Source organism: Manacus vitellinus, unplaced genomic scaffold (genome assembly GCF_001715985.3).
Source record: "Manacus vitellinus isolate BGI_N305 unplaced genomic scaffold, ASM171598v3 scaffold_57_pilon, whole genome shotgun sequence".
NCBI lineage: Eukaryota > Metazoa > Chordata > Aves > Passeriformes > Pipridae > Manacus > Manacus vitellinus.
The window spans coordinates 3693235-3712123 of NW_021940666.1; the positions used below are offsets into that span (position 1 = coordinate 3693235).

The window sequence follows — 18889 nt, forward strand, 5'->3', positions numbered from 1 at the left end:
GAACGGGACGGGCCGCGCTCCGCCCCCGGGCGGGGCTGTGCTGGGAACACCGCCCCCCGGGAGCGACACTCGGGATGAGAGGCACTGCCATGATAATAAATGTGTGTATTGGAGGCAGTAGGGCAGCTGCTCCTTCCCCTATTTCTTTAAATCGCTGTGAAAAATGCGCTGTACAAGCGCTATTCCAAAAATGCACCATCAGGAGTTTTAAAACGGCCAGGGGAATTTGGGGCAGCTTGGAACAGACTTTTTCTATTTTTCTCCTCGTTTTTCTCTGCCTCCTCGCTTTTTTTTTTTCTTTTCCCTTCCTCCTTTTCCCCCCTTTTTCTTTTTCCCTCTTTTTTCCTTTTTTTTCTTTACTCTTCTCTCTTTTTTCCTTCCTCTTTTTTTCCCTTCATTTTTTTCCTTCCTTTTTTCTCTTTTTCCTCTTTTTTCTTCCTTTTGTTTTTCCCTTCCTTTTTTCTTTCTTTTTCCCCTAATTTTTTTCTTTTTTTCTTTCCTTCTTTCCTTTTTTCTCACTTTTTCTTTCCTCTTTTTTCCTTCCTCCTTTTTAGTTTTCCCTTCTTTTTCTTTATTCCCCCCTCATTTTTTTTCTTTTCTTTTTTTCTCATTTTTTCCTTCCTCTCTTTCCTCTTCCCCCTTTCCCCTCTTCCTTTTTTTTTTTTTTTTTTTTCTTTATCAATTTTAATACTTTTGTCCCATCACGTTTTGGAAACCACAACTACCCTGTCCCAAGGGTTTTCCAGTTTCCATCACTTTCATCACTAGGCAAAAAGGTTTGGCTGCTCCCAAGGGACCTAAACTGAACAGATGCCAAAAGGAAAACAAATGGGTTTAAAAATGCAGCCTTAACACTGTAATTGGAGTTGTTTGTTTGCCCACTCTGTCTTTTGGAGGAGGAGAAACACACTCTAAGGAGCAACATTTCCAGCAAATAAACATGACAAATAAATACACAAATTGTAATAAAGGCTAAGATAAAAAAATCCAGGTGAACAGGAATATTTATTAATTCCAAGTGTAGCCAGTTCACAGTATAAACAAGCTCAATTACTTTTTTCTGGATTAAATATAGTGCAATTTTCCCTATAAAGTCTACTTTAAAAATTGGGCTAAATTTCCTCTCATAAAGCTGCCTGCTGGAGGAGAACACAGGCTCAGAGAGTCTGAATCCTTTGGTAATTACTTCTGGCTCTGTTCTGGGCCCTTTTGGAGTCTTCGCATGTCCCTCTATGTACAGGTAGGAATACCAACCACATTTATACATACCACTTTTCACCCATCTGTTCCAACATCCCATACAAAACCACAAGGCACTGCTACCTAAGTTAACAAAACTGCATTTTTGCCCCCCAAAACCCCTACTATTAACAAAAAATGAAATTAATTAAATTTAGAATAACTTGAGTTTAAGCAGTGCACCAAATCTACAACGCTGACAATGCAAAGTGAAAAATTTTCCTTTAAAGGCCAAGTAACTCTTTATTTTCTTCAAAAATTATCACCCACAAACATAACATGGTATCAATTTTTATTTATCTGGAAATTTACTTTGTTGGTCCTCCCTCCCAATCTTTACCAAGTTCCAAGAATAAATTCTGTTTGAATTTATTCTACTTCATTACTTCACCTTTCTCCAAATTTTGGCATAAGTCACTCCTGTCCCTAAAACACTGCTAAAGCAACTTCCTGTGCTCTAATTGTATAGCAGTTTGAAAGGAGCAAGACAAAGTTAAAACATCTATTTTGAGATTCCCTGTCCTCTAAACATGTAAAAATTGCAAGTTTGAAGTTCACTCAGATAATTCTACTATCTCCTGATTGCAGACAGAATGCCAACTATAATTTTTACAGCACTTTTCCCAACTAAAGCCTTTAGAGACATCGGGCCATTTACAAAAAGCTCTATTTAATCAAGTGTTATTTACAGATTACTATAACATACCCATGTGCCTTTTCCACACTATTTTTAATTTGGGCAGGGAGGGGGTCTGTGTGTGTCATGAAAATTAAATAAATGTTTTTCTTGTTTTACCCAAGACAGTTTAGCTGTGTAATTCAGAAGGAAGCCACCACACAGTTATGCCAGTTTGTGAAAGCTTTTTGCCATTTCACTCATTTATTCTAGCTCTCATATCAGTTCCATTGTTCCATAACACTTAAGGTTTTACAGCCTTAAAATAATAAATGCATTTTCTTTTCACATTTTACAAGTCTACCCCGCATTGGTTTCACTTTTGAGAAGCAACAATACACGACTTTGAACACCCACTATTACATCAGTGACCAGCAACGTCTATGCAATTTTTTCTCTAAACAGTGAAATTCAGCTGAACAGCGAGTCAGGAGCTCCTTTTGCAGTTCCATTTCAGCTTTTTCTAGGAAGATAGATTCTCTGAAAATATAAAAGAGCCTGCAAATTAACAGAGAGCAACTCATACAGACAAGCCAGACAAACAGATGCATTACTGAACAATGTTTAGAGCATCAGTGACAATATTTCTCCATTCCAGGCATTCCTTCTGTTGATCCAGAGGACATGATGGAATATGCTTCACTACTGCTTCCATTATTCTGTAACTTTATCCTTCTGTCTTCTCTTCTACACAAGAAATGGTTTACAAATGTATTAAAATTGACATAAACAGCCCTATTGTGACCCAATATTGTATTGGTTCCCTCGACTCCTGTGTTTCTCCCCAAATATCACTATGGTCATAATCTCATTTTGTTAACAAAGCAGCTCTTGGTGCTACCTAGAACAGCACTTCAATCTCCGTCACGTGGACCAGAACACACTGAAGTTGTGTGGTAGTTTTTGTTACCATTTTTAAAAGCAAATCACAGCTGTAACTATGAGTAGAAGGAGGCAATAAAACCATTTTCTTCAGAAAACTGTTTTTTTCCAAAACTGATTAATGCATGTGAACTTGAACAATTCCAAAGAAAATGTCACCTCTAATGGAGTACTTTTTTCCTACTGGAGAAAGGTCATCATCTGAAACAAGATCTACAGGGCAGCAAACAATCATGTCCGCTCACTGCAAAAGTTTCTGCCTGCACACAATTAGATCTCAGCTTTTCCATAGTGTTTTATTGGCAGTGGAAAATGCATCAGTACTTTATTGAAAGAAAGCAATAAATAATACTGTGATAAAAATAGTTCAAAAGTAGACTGTACATATTGTTACATAATCTGAAGATACACAAAAGATTAATAGAAAAAAACCCAGAACAATAACAATGAATTTCAGTTTTACAAGCAAAGTTAAAAGTGGAAAACAAAATAAGAGAAAAAAGACATGCTATATATATTGCTGCATAATAAATAATGCACCATCTGAACAGATTCTTGCTGGCTTTTTAATATGCCATTTACAAGTATCAGATACATTTTCTACTCATACAGTCCAAAATAGCAACACCCATCAAAATTAAAGTCCAGACAACTCTTTAGAACAAGTTTACAAAACATATAAGATGACTTACATAAGAAAAGTAAGGCCTTTATTAGAAGATGCACTGCTTGAGGTTTCAGCCCATTGTACCTTCATCTTTCCCTACTCACCTGACATGAGGCTGCAGTGCTTTAAGATTGGTCCATTAAAACTAGTTCCACCAGCATCTTTCCACAAGTGTTTTCAACCAAAAAAACCCTAAAAACCTCTCTGTGGCCTGTGGCCTATGACCAGGAATCATTATGAAGTCTGTCTTCCTCACTTAAGGAAAAGAAAAAATACAAACAGTTCTTGGTTTATGGCTTGTTTTCAGTCACTGTGAAGAGTCGCTTTACAAATACAGCAGAGTGTGTTATGAGTGAGTCAAAATCACTTCTAAAACGTGTTCTCCTCAGTTCCTCCCAGCTCTTAAAACACGTTCTATTTTGAATAAAGTCAAACTGCCACTACTCGACAAGTCCTCTGTGTGGAAAGATACAGCTCTGAGGAGAACAACACTTGTGTACCACAGCTCCTATATCAATATCTGAAAAAAAGCTGGGCTTGTTTTCAGGTCTAACAGCTCCAAAAAGACAAAATATATACTGCTTGGTGTCATGATACTTTTACAAAGGTATTAAAATCCTTTTCACCTTCAGTTTCATTATTAAAAAACAATGATAATTACAGTAACTGCATAATTTACAAAAACCCTATATTGCTCATAGGGACATATACATACAAGCATTACAGTACATTCAGTTGGAAAGACTAAAATTAGAATAAAAAATCAGCAATGATTTGATTTGTAGACTGAATAGAAACTGAAAAAGTAAGTAACTATATAAATGAGAAGTCACATAAATATAGGAAACATTTAGATTCTAAAATATTTTCTCTGTAGTACTCATGAATTTATTTGCTAATTAAAAACTCTGTAATAAAATATCTCAAAGTGTCCATTTAACAAGTATTAACAGGTTAAGGGTTCCAAATGTTCAAAATGCTGCATATCACCGGTAGAAATAGTGTGGGTAAACTGCAAAAACAACAACAAAACAAACAAGGAAAAAACAAACAAGAAAAGAAACACACAAAAAATTCCATTAGCAGGTTTTTAACATTTCATTCTAGCACTTTCACAAGCAGCTCAGTAGTGCAGCAGTCACGTATCAAAATATTGCTATGCCATGCTGTATGGAATTTTATTGCCTTCTGCAATCTCCTATTGCAATGCAAAGTAAAGCACATAAGGTCAAGTATTTCTGCTTGGAAGATTTTCATCCCAGGTCACCTGACTACAGAAAATCCATGGGGACAATCTGGGGGAGGGGAAGACTTAAAACTTCAGTTCCTTGGAACTAAAAAAAAATTAAAATAGCCCCTGAGATTATGAACTGACAGATTCACATGATCTGAGTTTCCATGTGCAAGAGTTTCCCTTCTCAGAATTCCATACAGAAGAACTTTTTACAACTAAATTCCTACAGGCAAAAAGGTTCAGAATTTGAAGAAAAGGCAGTCAGTACATGAGTTGGAAGGGATGCCACCAGTAAGAAGAAAGAAGGTGCAAGAAGAGACAATTTACAGTCCATAAAAAATACCAACAAAGGAGAAAGATTCACTGAATTTTTTTTTAAATCAATTATAGTAAATATTAAAAAATTTAGTTTCCTGACTTACTTGCAAAAGGAGAGAAATTCTGTTCATGAGAAAATACAGCACAGGCTGCTGAAGAAACATTCAAAATCCTCTAGGAAGGCAGGACTACAGACCTTTCACAAGCCACAATACATGTATTTTGTGTTACACTTGTGCTATCAAGCTGCCTTTTATTGTCAGCACTGCTCCAAATTTAGGCTGCAATCACCTAAATCCAACCTAAGCAATCATACTGGCATAGAGCATCCAAGAACTGGAGAACTATGGAATTATCCCTATAACCATTCAATATTGAAGTGTGTTTTAGTGGGATAACTTTAACCAAGCAAAGACCCTGAAAGATCAACAATCAGAAGTGAAGTGTCACAGATTAAATTATTTTCTTTCCTTTACATGCCCAACTTAGTTCTCTTCCCTCCCTCCCACTTTCAGTAGCTGTGTTTCACCCAGTTTTTGATTTCAACACTTTCTACATAGCACAGGCTGCCGAAAACCTTCAAAAAGCTACAATATTGACAAAACTAAGTATTTAAACACTCACTCTTCATTGTAGGAAACAAGCTCTAGATTTTCAGCATAAATCTACTCTGAAAACTTGAACAGTTTTCTTAGTGTAAAACCACTGTAATAAAATACCTGATGTTTTATTCCATAAATAGCTGCTTTACCAGCAGACCTATCAACTTTACTCACCAGGAGAAGGCTTTAACAGGAGTAGGTCCTTACTGTAGCAGAATCCAATCTTTGTGTTCCTGATACACTGCCTATTTCAAGAAGCATGGGAAGACATGCAGAACACAGCATGCATGTTAGTTTTCAAAAAAAGAAACAAACAAACAAACCCCAAACCATCACAGCAATGTGATTACAGCTCTGGTACTCACCTAGCTCTAAGGTTACAAGTTAGAAAAGCAGAATTTGTTTTACAGTCTCTATATATTAACCACTCCCAGTTTCAGTGGCTAACAAAGAATTCTAAAAATCCTGCAGGTCAACTAGCACGCAGACATTGGTAAAGGTAATTTTATAAGTTATTTACTACTTTATGTAGTTCATAAGTATTTATTTAATATCTCAGAAAGGGACTTCACTTAGCAAAGACTAGCAAAGACTTCACTTATTTTAACTTATGGAGTTTTCCACATGAATTCTTGAAAATATTTTGTGCTAGTGACAGTATCTAAGATTTAAAAGAGCTCATCAAATGCAAAGATTCCTTCTTTGAGTTTTACTCATAAATACAATTTTCAGAACCTAAGACAACTCTGATAGATTATGCTGCAGTTCTCATCCAACAAAATACATTTTTTAGCTGTCTTCTGTAAAACAAATTCAAGTCAAAGTTCATTCTCATGATACTACAGAGGCTGTTTTTAAACAGACAAGATCCCTCATGTGAGATGTAATCAACTTCCACTTCCAGAGGAGACTTTTGGGGTTTGCTTTTGTTGTTTTGTTGTTTTTTTCAATTCATATCAGTGTCTGTGCATACATATAGACCATTAAGTGTACACCAATGAAGCAGTGATTTCAAGTATGATCAATATTTAAGTGACCACTGTAGGGGGTAATGCACAGGTTACTCAAGTTTTAATAATCTCAAAATTATCTGAGTAAGTTTTCTCACATCATTCTTGAATGCATGTTACTGCATTTCAGAAGTGGGACTTCCATTGGTCTTAATTGCTGGTAATTACTAATTATGCATTAGATTATTAAATGACTTCTACTAAAATGCCATTTTATTTTCCTAGTTTAAATTACACTTATTTCTAACTATAATTCTGATTTTGTTACTCCAATGATGTAAAAAAGAAACTCAACATCTAGTAGACCTTCCTGAAATGGCAAAGCACCCTATGGTTAAACACAGTGTTAAACATACAACCATGCACAAGGCAGATGCTTTTAAGCAGTAAAAAGGTCATTTGAACTTGATTCCCCTGTAAATCTCAGGCAAAAAAAGCACATCATGCTTAAAATAATACAAAACCAATACCATCAATCTGCATCTTCTTTGGCTGCATAGAGGGTGAAGACATTGAGGTTGTAACTCTGAAATTTGCAGGAAGAGTCTCTGCTGATCCAGCAGCTAAACCTCTGATGTCCTTTGGTCTAAACTTCTTTCTCCATGAAGGTGCTCTCCTAAAGCTCTTATCATCATCCTGTCATATTGATAAACAACATTACCAATGCCAAAAATGGAGGATTGTTATTGAAGGATTGTTACTGACATTATAAGGATTACTGACAATCTTAAGTAAATGTATCAACACTGAGTTAACTGTGAGGAAATAGCAAGTGTAATAAATACTGTATTGTCACACAGTGTTTTGCTTAAGCACTTGTTTAAATTTAACTTGAAATTACCCAAGTGCATTTTCCTTCACCCATTAATATACCTGCATCTTTCAAGTCATATTCCGACTTCAGAAATACAATGTTGCATTTACTAAATACAGTTTGAGTCCCACTTTCAAACCCATCTTTTGCAGTGAAGGTATTGTGTCCACGCAAATATACCCACTAGGCACTCCATTTGCCAGCTTCCCATTTAGAAACAGTTCAATCCTTTGAATGCCATTTTACCTCAAATTTAGAATTAGGAGACAAGCATCTATGTTATTTGAAGAGATCTCCATGATCAAATTGCCCTGTGCCACTAGAACAGAGAAAACATCTGTTCCCTCCAAACTCCTTTTGCAGTTTGAAGTCTAAGGAAAAGTACCTCAGAAAACAATCAAGCTGTTTTCTGATATGTTATTAAAGCTTAGTAGAGATGCACACAAAGAACAGAGCTATCAGGATGTGCCACAGAAGGGCTGCAACAAGTGCATTAGGCAAGAGATGAACACAAAAATAACCAAGGTTTGTGGGTTTGCCACTTCAGCCTTAATCCGAACCACTTTCACTACATAAACTCCCACCAGCACCAAAGAGGAGGCAGCCCAGAGCTAAGACTGCCTTGGGGAAGTAACACCTGCTTGAAACTGTTCACAGAATTACAGCACAGAGCAACTGAAAAGGTTAAAGATGCAGCACTATCTCCCTTATGCTGTGAGTTCACAGGGTCTACAAAATAGTCTCACACCCAAAGTTTTATACTCATTCCATTTCAGTGAAGTTTATACATTTAAGATTACAGACTGTCCGTCAGAAATCACTTTGATGTGTGAACACACCTGGTGATCCTCTACTCTAGTATTAATCAAAATTAACACCACAAGATTTCTCAAAAAACACTCTAAGCTATTTGAAATACTGCTTGTTAGGACAAAGTGTCTTTCTCTATTATTAACTTTGTTAATTTGCCACACTGGTCACTAATTTTCTCATATTTTAGATAAAGAAGATTCAGCCCAAAGTGCTGCTATTAGATATTAACCACACAAGCTACAAAAGTAAACTTGCAAATCTTCTCCATACTTTCATATTCAAAGTCATCTTACCTAAATATACAAACTCTGTCATATTTAGAAACTCTCAAAGGCAAGGAGTTTCAAGTTAAGGTTTCTGTCACTATCCTGTCAAAAGCTTCAAAAGGTTCAAGCTAAATTCTTTCATTTAACAGTTCTGATAAAGTTTCCAGGACTGTAAAATGGGTCAACAGCTCAAGTAACTTACTTCATCAAGTCTTCTGTCAGTGCCCATAGCAAGAAGGTTATTAAATTCCCTCTCCAGAACAGCACGAGCCTAAAGTTTGTGGTATGAAAGAAATGGTAATTAATTCCAAAAAATTAGTAATTAGTAACCTATAATGATTTAAAAAACGTAATGGAACCCAAGCTGTTTAATACTTTCTTATCAGATTAATAAACATACCTGATACTTGAAAAGTTACAATTTAATTTGTAACTTATTAAAAATTTAAGGAAGACTTAACTTTCCCTTAGCTATGACATTAAAGTTCATGATTCTGGCAATTATTTCAGAGTAAAAATTAGCAAACAACAAAAATGATGAGTGGTACACTTGTGTCGTGAATATAGGCAATGAGGAAAATACTTAAACCATTTCTTTCCCCTCAAACAAATCTACCAATGAAAATTGTTATTAACAAGTATAAAACTATAAGAAAAGCATAATTTTAAGTTTTTTCTCTTATATGATAATGGACAATTTTCCATTTCTGAACTTTCTAGAGCTGGGAATAGAAAGCCATGCACATACCTATGAAAAAAACCCAGTCAGTTCCATTTTTAACCTTCTTACCAGCCATAAAGCAGCTTCTGCTTGCTTACCTGTGTGTTCTGGGTGGGGATTTGCAATAGGAGAGCTAATGCAATGTAATCGAAGGATTCATCTAAGGCCACAAGAGCACCATGAACTCCGCTCTCGACAAGGTTATTCGCATATTCTTTAAGACCAATGGACATGACCCAATGGATCATCCTTTCATTGCTCCACACAAGCACATCTGTAGAGGAAAAAAAAATGTTGGCAGATTTATAACAATACAACTTTTCTGAGCAAAATCACCCCAATCATAAATTTCAAGTGGAAAGTAAACATAAGTTTGCTGGAAAGCGTTTTATACTGTAATAGGAAAGGAGAAGAAGAGCAGGCACCGAGGCTGCTAAGCAAGCTCTATACAAGGTAACCCCAAATTTTTAGTCTCAGATATCAGAAAAGACTTCTGATATTAGGCAGGAAACAAAATTTCTATGGGAAGTCTTGGAAAACTGAGTTTCAACCCTGTTTTTTCTTGTTCCTCCTTGTTCCATAATTACCACAAATTTGGAAGATCTAAATACCTAAGTTACTTGGATATTTTCTTATAAAATGTTTGGGGAAAAAAAAAAAGAAGAAATAAGGAAACTCCCCCCCATCCTCCTAAAACATTTAGTTTCAAACTTCAGAGCAGTAAGAGTTTCAAGACTTCTCACATTTGTAGCACATCTCTGCACAAGTAAATGATTTAATTATGTGTTTCATCATTCACTGGTCAGAGCCTACATCCAGACATCTCCTTCATTTAACACTTAGTATTTTATAAATGATTCCTTGCTCTAATGACTTTTCTTTGTCAATAAATTTTTGAGGTTGATCAGTGGAAACATGTTAGAATCAGACTGAGGTCAAGGCACTACACTAACCCTTGATTTCATTCTGGCTTTCTTCCCTTTTTCTTTCAAGTTCTTTTCGATCATAATTCAGTCTTCGTAGGCACATGATTCCACACTGAAAACTGTTTCTGTTCAGAAGAGAGAAAAATAATGGAAAAAAACCTTAGAGACAATGAAAACATTTACTGAAAGTTAGACCTCCAGCTTAAATCTCTTTACCTGTGAAAGCTGTCCACCATTTTGAGCTGCCCGCGCAGGTCTTTTTTAGTTAAATGGTCCAGCATTCGAGCATCCACAAGACATTCCATGAAATAGCTGCGGTACTGAGGGAGCCCCAGGCTTGGGAGCCACTCATTGCCAATCCACTCATGGTTCATATCACCATAGGCAAGTGTCTGTTTTTTTTTTTAAAATTAAAAAATGAGAAATAAAAGAAAAAGCTATTTTACACAGCATATTTTAAAGAAATTGCTTACTTAATTCTTAGTCTATGAAGATAAGCACATCAAAATACTGAATACTACATGTGTGTTTTCTGAAGAAGGAATCCTCATGGAGAAAAGCAAGTTCAGATATGCAGATCAGCAAGTAAAACTGCCTTAATATATTTCAAGGAATAGTATGAAAAAAACATGCAAGAGCTAATAAAAGTAAAAAAAGGCTAATCTATGTGGTTTGATAGCAAAAGCCATAGAATTTCATTGTGTTGAGATGTTACAAATGCTGACTGTCTTGATAACTGGAGGGGAATCTTATTTGTCATGTGACTTTTTAAAGACAAGATATCACAAATATAACTGCAGAGAGTTTTTAATACACTTAGCTATTTTCACAAAATAATAAAAACCTACTACTCAAAACCAAGCCATTGTAAATCCCAGTTCTTATCCCAAGAGACTTTTCTCATTGCAGTTTTGATCTGCAAATCAACCAGGCATTTTTTAGAGAAAACATCTAAAAAGATGAGAGTTTGTAAGAGTTTGTAACTATATATCTAATAATTCCTTGAGCAGCAAAACCCAGCAGTTCCTTTTTTCAAAAGGGTAATAATTCCTTTTGTTCTCCCCCTGTGCATTTAAAAGTCAAAAGCTTCATTTCCCCTCTGGAGGAAACACCTTCCAGAAAGGAACAGGGCCACAGGGAAATGCACTTCTCCAAGCCATCAGTAGGTAGCAGAGTGAAGTTACTGTGGGCACAGGGAGCCAAGTTGTGATTGTTATCACTGACAATAAGCAAATGAGTATCAGAGACTTAGTTAATGGGACTTAACCAGGTTTAAGCTGGAGGGTAGCCAAGCAAGAAGAGACTACGCTGTCCAAAGATAGGGGGCATGGGTAAATCCTGAGTTTTGTTTATATCCCTGTATAAATACCCAACTATATCAATGCCTGAAAATACAATTAGGATTTATCACCACTTTAAGACAAAACAATTAATCAAGAAGGATTACAGAATTAGTGCATAGAAATCTACTTAACTATCTAGGCTCAGGGTGTTTTGCAGCACACCTGTGATGGTGGCTGGGTTTAACAGGGACTTCCTGCACAGAGCAGTTATTTTTCCTGGAATTCTGGCTTCCCAGAGCCAAAACACTAAAATATTGAAATCACCTAAATATAAAGAGGTGTCTTCCAAGTATGCATTGTACAGAGATAAGACTAGTTCCCCCCTCTCCCAATCCCCAAGTCACATCCAAAAAAATCACTAAAAGAGGCTGCTATAAAGGAAAAACAGATTCTTTTATGCTCTAATTATTGGGACAGTTTACATACAGTCTGTAATATTAGATAAAGTTTCCAACCTGAGCCCAGCTTCCCTCCTCATCTTCCTGTTACGTGGTTAGAAAAGCAAAAGAACACACACATATTAGTATTTAAGTTTAGTAAGGAGATCAAAGTTAATGGTGCACTGCAAGACTCTACTTCTACTGCATACCAAAAAAAATCTAGAAAAAGCAAGCATCATGCAATGTAAAAAATCATAGAGAAGGCACTTATTTTGTATGGGAAGTTGCAAAACCCATCTACTGATTAAGTTTAGTGAAGAGAAGAAATTTCTGCACCAATACTTCAATTTGGCTATTAGTTAATCAAATCAGAGCTCCATTTTACAGATTAGAGTTTTGTTTACAATCTTATCAATGCTGATTTACTTTTTTTTATTCCCTTCTGGAAAAAAAAAATCAAGATGCAGGTAACAAGTTAATAATTAGAAGAAGCAACAATCCAGAATTTTAGTGTGTTAATTTGAAAAAAAAAAAAAAGAAAAGAAAAAAAAAAGAAGAAAAAAAGATCAAAAGGTACTTGATTCAAAAGTTCAAAACGTGGGAAAAGCACTCTAAAGAACAGAAGTGGCAACACTGTAAACTAACCGTTTGTTGTGTGGCTGTAAGATTTTCCATTTCTTCATGTGTTACCCAGACATTTCCCGTGGTCTAATATGAGCCCACAGGGAATCAATCCCATCCAGTGAAAGGAAAGCAGTAACAAAGAGGAGAGGTTGCAGAACAAATAAGCAATCGGTACATGTAAGGAGCAGGCATGGGCAAAGCAATGGTGGCTAAAGTCAGGTACAGGTACATCTACTGAAAGTCATAGCATGCAATAAAAGCTACTGACGGGGACCAAATTCCTTCAGAGATTAACAAAGCTGAACATCATCAATAGCTTACACTGATTTAATCAATGGGTAAACACTTGGCTTACACTGATTTAATCAATGGGTAAACACTTGGCTCTGTCCTAATCCAAAAAATGCATTTGTAATCTAGTATGTAATCCCAGGAATAACTTTAGATTGCAGGGCACACAGACTCCTGAGAGACAGGTGAACTCCTAGTTTATACAGTCTGAATTATTTGGAGTTGATGGCCTGATATGTGGATTAAAAAAACCTCCAACTATTTTACAAATTTCTGCACACACATGTCTACTTCGTCTGTATTATAAATTTTGCCAAGGCCAAAAGATGAGGCAAATAACACACACCCTAAATATTTTGGATTACACATAATGAAATAAACTTCCCTTTCCCTTGAGAAAGAAAATTGAGTTATTCCTTCATTTAATTCCCATGAAAGGAAGAAACATCCTACATTTAAATAATGTGTTCCTTCTACAACTTAATGTTTCCATAAATTCTTAGTAGAAGCTCAAATCCTTCCTGTTACATATTTAGAGTGAAATTTTGGGAAATTCTAAAGATGTTCCATGCTGGATCACTTTCCTTACCGTCCTTGAGGTGGGAGGGGCAGATGGGCTTGTCAGTGACATGATTTCTTGGATGGCCAGCCTCAGCTTGAGCCTGTGCAGGGGGTTGCTGATCCCAATTTCCCGCTGTATTTCCGTGTCAGACAAGGCTGACATGATAGCACCACTTTTCACATTTGCTCGGCAAGCAGCCACATACCAGGCTGGCATCCCAACCCACAGCTGGAACACAAAAACAGGGAGTACACAGGATCTGGGAAGCAGTCCTAGCTTCAAAACCTTCAATTCTTTAGAAGGCTGTACACTGAGGGGGCTTTTTGTTTATTTTGGAAGGGCCACTTACCTCCAGCCACACAACCACAGTAGGTCCGTCCCACTGTGCAAAAGGCAAACCTTGTCTTCTGGCTTCCTCCAGCAGCTCATGCCTAAAATTACAGACACAGTCATGACATATAATTGATGTTACAATTTAAACACTGCATTCAAACTACCTTCTTTCCAAGAGTTAACTTATGCCTTATATGATACACTCCCTAAGGCAGGTACAGCACATGTACAAGGAATATGTAGGGATGAAAGCTGAACTGGACTGGAAATTTGAGAGCAGCAGAGATGCTGAATCTTCCCTTTCAGAAATTTTTGTCTAAAAGCCCTAGTGACACTCTAACCAACACTCCCAACCCAAAGAGGAGATGTCAGACTCATCTGGCAATTAAATTCTCAACTGCTGCAAAACTAGTGTTAAGGGTATAGGCATGTAATGCTGCTTGGCTATGCCCGTCTGTAAAAATTGATAAAGTCTAAAAAAAGCATATTGACACTGCCTTTGAAAGCTAGTTGTATATGGTTAAGCCTCCACTCACTCTCCTTAGAAATTCTGAAAAAACAACTTGACCTAATTAAACAGTTTTTACTGTTTTATGTTATTTATTCATGCCTGCAAATGTAGAATTAAGAAGATAAGCAGCAATACTACGGAACCAAGGTCCTACACTATGTATTTTCTCACTATTTAAATCAAATAAAATCTCCTTGCCTTCTGAACCGTGTCACGGGACAGATCTAAGATGATAAAATATTCAGAAATATATATATATATATATATATATATATATAAAAACACGGGGCATCTTGAACAGTGATTACTGACAGAGTAGGAGCTTTTTTTGCTACTAGTACAAAATGGATATGCAGCATTCAGGTCTTTTAGACATATATGGGATCCTCCTGTTATATTGGTAGATAATGCTAAAAAGCAATCAATGAAGTAATAAATATACTAGGAACTGTTTTATCAATAGATGGTACTTCACCTGCATGACAATAAATTCCTACTGCACCAGAAGAACCTCCCAATAATTTTTCCTAATTACATGTGCTGCCCAGAAATAGAAAAAAGGGAGGAAGGAAGGGACTACCAGACAACTGGTTATAAATGATTCTGAGGTACCATTTAAAGACTCAACAATTAAGGCAGAATAGTGTTCAGCAGTCAGTAGCTTAATAGTTAAATTTCACTAACAAAGAAGAGAAGACTATAAAAGCTAAACCATATTTGTACACTTCAAAAAGATACATCTATTTCTAAATTAGGAATAAAAGATCAGTTATTTTCCTGCTGCTGTGGAACACTTCACATTAATCCCACAAATCATTAGCCCTGAACACATTCACTTCTGCTTCGCTTTGTTGCTTAAAGTTTTAAAAATTAGTGAAAAAATTAAAATGCAAGAACAGATTAAAATGCTTAATACTGTATTTGCCAGAAAGGAATACAATGTTTTTTCCAAGAACTTTAACTTCCAAATTGATGTCTTTGTGATCCTTTTTGATGGTTGTATTGTATGGAGTTCAGAGAACTTCAGTGTAATTTCTGGGAGTTTTATAAATCTCACTGTGTACTTCATGTGAACCATGACACAGTAAATCCTTGGGAATAGTACAGGGAATATATCAAAAATTTAAGGAGAGGTTATGATGCAAACTTGAAACCCACGGTGGTATAATAATGCAGAAAAAGATTGTGTGGCTGGAACGGAGTGTTATGGGATGGAAGCAAACATGCAGAAATAGAATCAAACAAAATAAAAAATGTTTATACAGTATCTTTATACAGAAATTATTCAATGGATCCAAAGAGGAATCAACCATGAAGTGGAAAATTAATTGCAGAATTTGTTCATATGCAGTAAGAGATAAAAAATTTGCTTTCACGGGAAATCATTAAGCCCAAAACTCAAGATGTAGCACAGGCCCAAAGCATTTCAGAAAAAGAAGTCAGAGACAGCTGCTGTTTCATCTGCAAATGATACATAAATGTTTCTTTTCCTATAGCACAGAACTTCCCTTTTCCAACTATCCCCTTCCAGCTTTCCCAAGACATTCACTGCATTCCAGTAATATGTGATGAAATCCCTGAAAGATTACAACTCTCAGGCCAACTGAGTTTCACAGGCCATCCAATTCCCCCAGTTAGGAAGTGGGTGCAAAATCCAGTCTCACATCTTTGTGAGGGAAAAAAATACTGCAGTAGTGTCAGCAGTGTTAACAGATGGGATAAACCTGGTACTGTGAGGGACAAAAAAATGCCAAAGGAGTAGCTGGCTACTAGAATAACTCCTAGGTGACAAAACCAAGGGATAGATGTCTACAGACTTTAGCAGAAATTCACTTAGAATGGGAGCCCAAACATGCTGCTGCTTGTCGTTAGACACATTCCAGAGGCATCTCACACCACCTGTGGAGAACAAAGGAACTGTGGACATAGGGGATGAGAAATGATGTCCAAACTGCAGGTGACTGGTGGAGCAGGGAATGCACAAGACCCTTCAAGGACCATCTGAAGGATCTGTGTTTGGAATGGCTCTTGACAGACAAGGATACAATAACCCCAACAAGGAAAATAAAGCAGCCTTGAGCAAGCTCACTTTGTCACTGGACTAAGACAGCATGGGAATGGATAAACTCAGGCCTTGTAGCCAGAGGGGAATGCTGTATTCCAGATTTTCTTGGAAGGAACTGAAGAGAACTGATTTGGAAGAAGCTCAGAACAGAGAAAACACAGTAGTGGGCAGGAGGAAAGAGTGATACTGATGGAAGTGAGAGTTTAAAGGTGTAAAACCTGAAAAGCAACAGTAGACAACATGAAAATAACTGACCAACTTCAGGTAGAACGTCAGGGGAAATTTAATATCCTTATTATAGGTTTATTTCAGTTATGTAAATAAGCTTATTGTGTAAAACTTTAAGAGAGGTATCTTAAATTTAGGTTTGCCTTCCCTTTTGATTAATACAGTATTAAGTTTGTTGTGTTTGTACACAGAAAAGCACAAACAGTTGTGGCAAACATTGTCAATACACAAAGATGATGAACACAACACTAAAACCAACACAGGTTTAGTAAACAGAAGCAAGGGTTCTACAGAATTAAATCTACCTTGGAAACAAACTGCCACAAATACTTACTACTGCTAAACAACTTTAAAACCCCAAACTACAAAACTAATTTAATCTCAGTAGGGGTAAATATTTCCATCATAAAAATTCACACCATGCAAATTAAGACAAGACAATGAACTACATTTCACATTGCACTAGGTGACACTGGATTTATTTCAGCAACACATTTTCATAATATATTCTTTTGAATCTAGAATTTCCTCTCATAATCAGACTCTTTTGAAAAAAGTTAGAGCTTTTAATATATTGCTAAAAAATCCAAATGAGATCTATCATACTTCCACAAAAATCCCAATAAAATAAATATAAACTTACCCTGATTTTGCGCTACCACATGAAATGGTAAACAAAAGAAAAATAAAATAATGAAGGAAAAATTTAAAACTAGGATTGAACTGAACTCAAAGGCATACAAAAACAAATAATGTGGACTGTAATTTAATTCTGTAGCTATAAATAGGTTTTTGTTAGTAGCCATTGAATACTGCCCTCAGCTTGTTTGTGCACAGGCATGCAGAAAGCAGAAAGATAAGTAAGCAAATAGGGATTAGAGACAACTATAACTAGAAGTAGCTGTCATTGTTCCAAGTATTCAGGTAATTGGAATTCTTTCTGCGGAATACAAGATTTTATAAAAGCAAACAGTCAGCCCCAAGAATTTGTTTTAACCCACCGTCCTCCAATATCAAAATGAAAAGTAATTCAGAGCAGCTTTCCCACTTTTTCCTTTAGATATCCAGCATTGCAAGGGATCTTTGGTCCCTTGTGATAACATTGTTCAGAACATTGTTCAGAAACCTGCCAGGCTTCTGAAGCAGCTGCATTAAAATATCTTACTGGGATTTTTAAAATTAGTTAGATTATATTCATTTATTTGAAAAAAAGCCATGAGAAGGTTCCAGGGGGACCTTAGAGCCCCTTTCAGTATCTAAAAGGGCTCCAAGAAAGATGGAGAGGGACTTAGGAATACCTAGGGAAAGCTTTCATTTGTTTAAGACAGACACTTGCCTCTTAAGCAGTCAACAACATGCAGCCATAAATTACACTTTAAGTAGTACCAGTATAATTTTGAAGGGCAGAAATGCACTTTTTGCATTTCTTAAAGCAAGGCAGTGTAGACTGTTCTCCTTGAGACTGAAATTTGTGGTTGGCATTGAGAAATACCTATATTGATCAAAGAACAACCCTACCCACTATTTAGACATGACCAGACTAACTATTTATTCAACCAAGATGTGGGGTATCACTTTAAAGCTCTGTAGAAAAGGGGAAAATACCGGGTCATAATAACGTATGATTGCCTTCAGTGCAGCAGTCTGAGGAAAAACAGCTGAACCTTCTGTTATACAAACAAACCCACATTCCATTCCGACTTTCCAAACCAACACACTGCTGGTTTTCATTAGCAGCCACCAGGCATTATTCTTATTTGTTAAGAGAACTTACGTACTGCAAAAAAATCCCTCACAAAGAGAAAATTAACACACTTTTTTTTTCAATATTCACTGACTTCAGAAGGCAAGTAAAAAAGCAAGACCTGTCTGATCTTTGTCAGCTTTTTGACACAATAATGGTTGAACAGAAGCAACAGAAGTTCAAGGTATATGGTTCAGCTTTGGGTGAAAAAACGCAAAGAATGCCTGATCCTACTTACACAAATTTCAGTGTTTCCTGTATTACCAATTTAAGCCTTAAATCAAGATTTCTACTGCTAGCAATGTCTATTTTACACCTATAATTACAATCTTTGCTACATCTCTTCTAACTCTGGGAATAACAAGGATGCAAATAGATACTCAAAAGCTGAACAATAAAGAAGATTTCTTGGAAAAACAGTGAAAAAATTCTCATGACTAGGAAAAGGTAAACGCCTAAAAGGTGCCATAAAAAAATAGTCACAATAGATTAAAAAAGGGGAAATTGGCATTATATGGTGCAAGAAAAAAGATTTCAGCTGTTAAAATATATGACAGAATGTCAAGAAAACCTTAAACAGAAGTGAAAAAAATAAGTGAAGAGAAAAGCAGTTAGCAGCTATAACACAAAAGGGCAGAGA

The 18889-nt window shown here is 36.2% G+C and overlaps 1 protein-coding gene across 12 annotated transcripts in view; it reads right to left on the minus strand.

Annotated features, from left to right (window-relative positions):
- Window positions 1–2083: 2083 nt before the first annotated feature.
- Window positions 2084–18889, minus strand: part of PPFIA1 (PTPRF interacting protein alpha 1) — a 53537-nt gene continuing 36731 nt past the window's right edge. For 6 of the 12 annotated variants that reach the window (XM_018081818.2, XM_018081817.2, XM_018081823.2 and 3 more), the window contains 11 exons: window positions 13718–13799; window positions 13396–13596; window positions 12537–12599; window positions 11967–11993; window positions 10385–10560; window positions 10196–10293; window positions 9341–9516; window positions 8724–8792; window positions 7099–7264; window positions 5793–5863; window positions 3078–4476 (listed from right to left, as the gene is read on the minus strand). In XM_018081818.2, the coding sequence (XP_017937307.1) occupies window positions 5805–5863; window positions 7099–7264; window positions 8724–8792; window positions 9341–9516; window positions 10196–10293; window positions 10385–10560; window positions 11967–11993; window positions 12537–12599; window positions 13396–13596; window positions 13718–13799 (1117 nt within the window). In that variant the 3' untranslated portion in view covers window positions 3078–4476; window positions 5793–5804. Of the gene's footprint in view, window positions 4477–5792; window positions 5864–7098; window positions 7265–8723; window positions 8793–9340; window positions 9517–10195; window positions 10294–10384; window positions 10561–11966; window positions 11994–12536; window positions 12600–13395; window positions 13597–13717; window positions 13800–18889 lie in introns of all 12 variants that reach the window. The other 6 variants (XM_018081819.2, XM_018081825.2, XM_018081824.2 and 3 more) reach the window with 4 other exon arrangements.